This window comes from Leishmania panamensis (genome assembly GCF_000755165.1).
Source record: "Leishmania panamensis strain MHOM/PA/94/PSC-1 chromosome 34 sequence".
Classification (NCBI taxonomy): Eukaryota; Euglenozoa; class Kinetoplastea; order Trypanosomatida; family Trypanosomatidae; genus Leishmania; species Leishmania panamensis.
In genome coordinates, this window is record NC_025881.1 from 654,526 (window position 1) to 657,579 (window position 3,054).

General features: G+C 56.5%; 1 protein-coding gene across 1 annotated transcript; it reads left to right on the forward strand.

The window, feature by feature from the left end:
* Nucleotides 1-973: 973 nt before the first annotated feature.
* Nucleotides 974-1,891, forward strand: LPMP_341730 (60S ribosomal protein L5, putative; the record flags this gene model as incomplete). The annotated part of the gene is made up of 1 exon (XM_010704298.1): nt 974-1,891. The coding sequence occupies one exon, from the start codon at nt 974-976 to the stop codon at nt 1,889-1,891; it is 918 nt and encodes a 305-aa protein (XP_010702600.1).
* Between the last annotated feature and the right edge of the window lie 1,163 nt (nt 1,892-3,054).

Sequence of the window (3,054 nt, forward strand, 5' to 3'; positions counted from 1 at the left end):
TCGAACGTTCGCAGCTCAATACGCGTCTCTCTCTCTCACGCTCTATGCCTTTCATGACGCGACTTTGATGCCTTTCTCCTCATGACCCTCCACGTGACTTGAAGAAGAGAAGATCCACAGCCGTGGCTCTCATCCGGGGTGACGGTGCATGCTGGCGGAAGTTGTGCGTGTGTGCATGTGCACGTTACGCTGCGAGTGCCTCATTTCTTTTCCATTTATGTTTTTCTCTGGTTTTATTTCGCGTTCTTTTCTCTGCCGTTTACCCCGTCTTCTCTCCTCTCCCCCGGATGGAGGGCAAGAGGGGCAGAGCGGTCCGAGCTTCCGTGCCAAAATACGATAGCACTGTACCTCAGGCTTACCTTGTGGAGGAGGATGGGGATGATATCTGAGAAAAGAGTGTGCGGTGAGACAGGCTCAAGTGCGCATGTTTGCATGCATGTGCTTGAACCTGTGTACACACATGTTTCCTCTTTCGCTCCCCGTTCCGCCCTGGCTAGTTATCTTGGCCGGTACTGAGTGGTTGTTGAGCTGCTCTGGAGGCTGCAATATCGCGCCCGATGTGTGCTGTCCTCATCGCGTGCGCGCAGCGGGAACATGCGGGGAGCGAATGCGGCCATAGTCGTACTTCAATGTCAACGGACACAGACGCGCCCCTGATGAAGAGCCTACCTAAGTCGTGTCTTTATGTAGCCGCTGTTTTCCATCTCTACTGTCGCCCAACTCTCCGCAGTTGTCGGTGTCGGGTGCAGCCTTGTGTCGTTCTTCGTCGAAACCGTCCCTACACATTTCTCCCCTTTCTTCTCATGGTCAACCCGCATTTGCTTGTACGTTTTTTTTTTAAATGTTCGCTACCCGTCCATATACCATTGCAGTCCAACCCATTCTGCCACGCACAAAGCGACGCCTTTCATAGTTTCTACTCCCCTCGCTATCACGCATCAACTGAAAGTAACGAGTCGCCTACCCACTCAAGATGCCGTTCGTCAAGGTCGTGAAGAACAAGGCGTACTTCAAGCGCTTCCAGGTGAAGTACCGCCGTCGCCGCGAGGGCAAGACGGACTACCACGCACGCCGCCAGATGGTGCTGCAGGACAAGACGAAGTTTGGCTCACCCAAGTACCGCCTTGTTGTGCGCACGACGAACAAGGACATCATTGCGCAGATCGTGCAGGCGAAGATCGCCGGCGACGAGGTGCTGATGGCTGCGTACGCACACGAGCTGCCTGCGTTCGGGATTGAGCACGGCCTGACGAACTACGCTGCGGCGTACGCGACGGGCCTGCTGCTGGCGCGCCGCACGCTGGCGAAGCTGGGCATCGCGGACAAGTTCCAGGGCGCGAAGGAGGCGGACGGCTCGTACTCTGCTGTGCGCACGAAGAAGGACGACCAGGGCGACGACGAGGCGCGCTTCCCGTTCAAGGCGATCCTGGACGTTGGTCTTGCGCGCACGACGACGGGCGCCCGCGTGTTCGGCGTGCTGAAGGGCGCTGTGGACGGCGGCATCTCGGTGCCGCACCGCCCCAACCGCTTCCCCGGCTACAGCAAGGAGAAGAGCGCCCTGGACGCGAAGGTGCACCGTGACCGCATCTTCGGCAAGCACGTTGCGGAGTACCTGAAGCAGGTGAAGGAGGAGGCGAGCTCGAACCCTGACGAGAAGTGCGTGCAGTTCTCGAAGTACATGGAGGCGAAGGTTGCGCCAGAGAGCATCGAGTGCATGTACAAGAAGGCACACGCGGCGATCCGCGCGGACCCGTCGAAGTCGCTGCCGAAGAAGGCGAAGAAGGAGGGCGCCAAGCACAAGAGCTACAAGACGAAGAAGATGAGCGGCGCGGAGAAGAGGGCCGCCGCGAAGGCGAAGGTCGCCGCCATTCGCGAACGCCTTGGCAAGTGAGCCCATTGTCCGCTATGTGGGGGCTGTTGCTGGTATTTCTGGATACGCGTGGACTGGGCGTTGACGCATGTGTTTTGGCTCTCGTTCACGCACTTGTTTGGTCTCTCTTTGGATTATTCTCTTCTCTTCCTTAGGGAGGTAACTCGGTGGGCTAACTAACAGTGAATGCGCTCTCTGAAGCGCACATTAGCGCAGCAGCGGAAAAGCAAAAACAGCAGACCAAACATGCAAACAAAGTAAAGAAGGAACGGAGTGCTTGGCCGCGGAGACGGTGTTGAGGACACGATTATTAGGAGAAAGGGTGTACGTATGCCTGCTGCTCCGGCTTCGTTGGCGAGAAGTTAAGGCGGCGAGGCAGAGAGGAAACGCCGTTGTGAGCTCGATGTCGCCATGACGGGGCTGCTGTGAACGGTGAAGGTGCTGGTGTGGAGAACGTGGTGACGTTTCGCAAGCAAGAGGCAGCGTGATCAACAGCAAAGGGTGTGCAATACGGCATGGACTCTTTTCAAGGTGTGCCTGCTTGTGCGTTCGCGGGACCATGCGAGTTATTCTGCAAATGTGTACGCGGTTTGTTGATTTCATTGCACCCTTGTTTGCGTTGCCCACCTGTACGACTTCTACACGTGCTCGGTGGACTCATCACCGCCTTTCTGCCGTTCCTCTTTGGGTCTCCGCCGCTATTGGAGCAGAGCCTGTGAGAGATGAAGAAGAGCCGGGGAAAGTCTTTTCCCCTGAGGTGTCGACCTCTTCTTCTTCTTAGGGCGCCTCTCTTTCTTCTGCCGCCTCGCAGCACCGCTTTCTTCTCTTTCGGAGGGCCACTCTGTGGGTCTTCTCGACCTGCCCTGATCCGATCTCTGCGCCTCTTTTGGTGTACGTGGAAGTAATACAGAAATGAGGGGGAGGGCAGAGCCACGCAACACCGATAAGAACAACGTCACGCCGCTTCCTGTGAAGTTGTCTTGCCTGTTCACTTCATGCGTTCCCCCTCTCGTGCTACTTCCGTCACTGACTTCTGATTCCCCATTTTTTTTTCATCTTCTTTGCCGAACGCCCTTATTCTTTGCGCCGATGGCATTGCGCACTCAACATTTACAACCGCCTTATCCCCATGTACACCCCCGCACCTATGATGCACGCGAATCCCATAAAGAGACCTTACACAC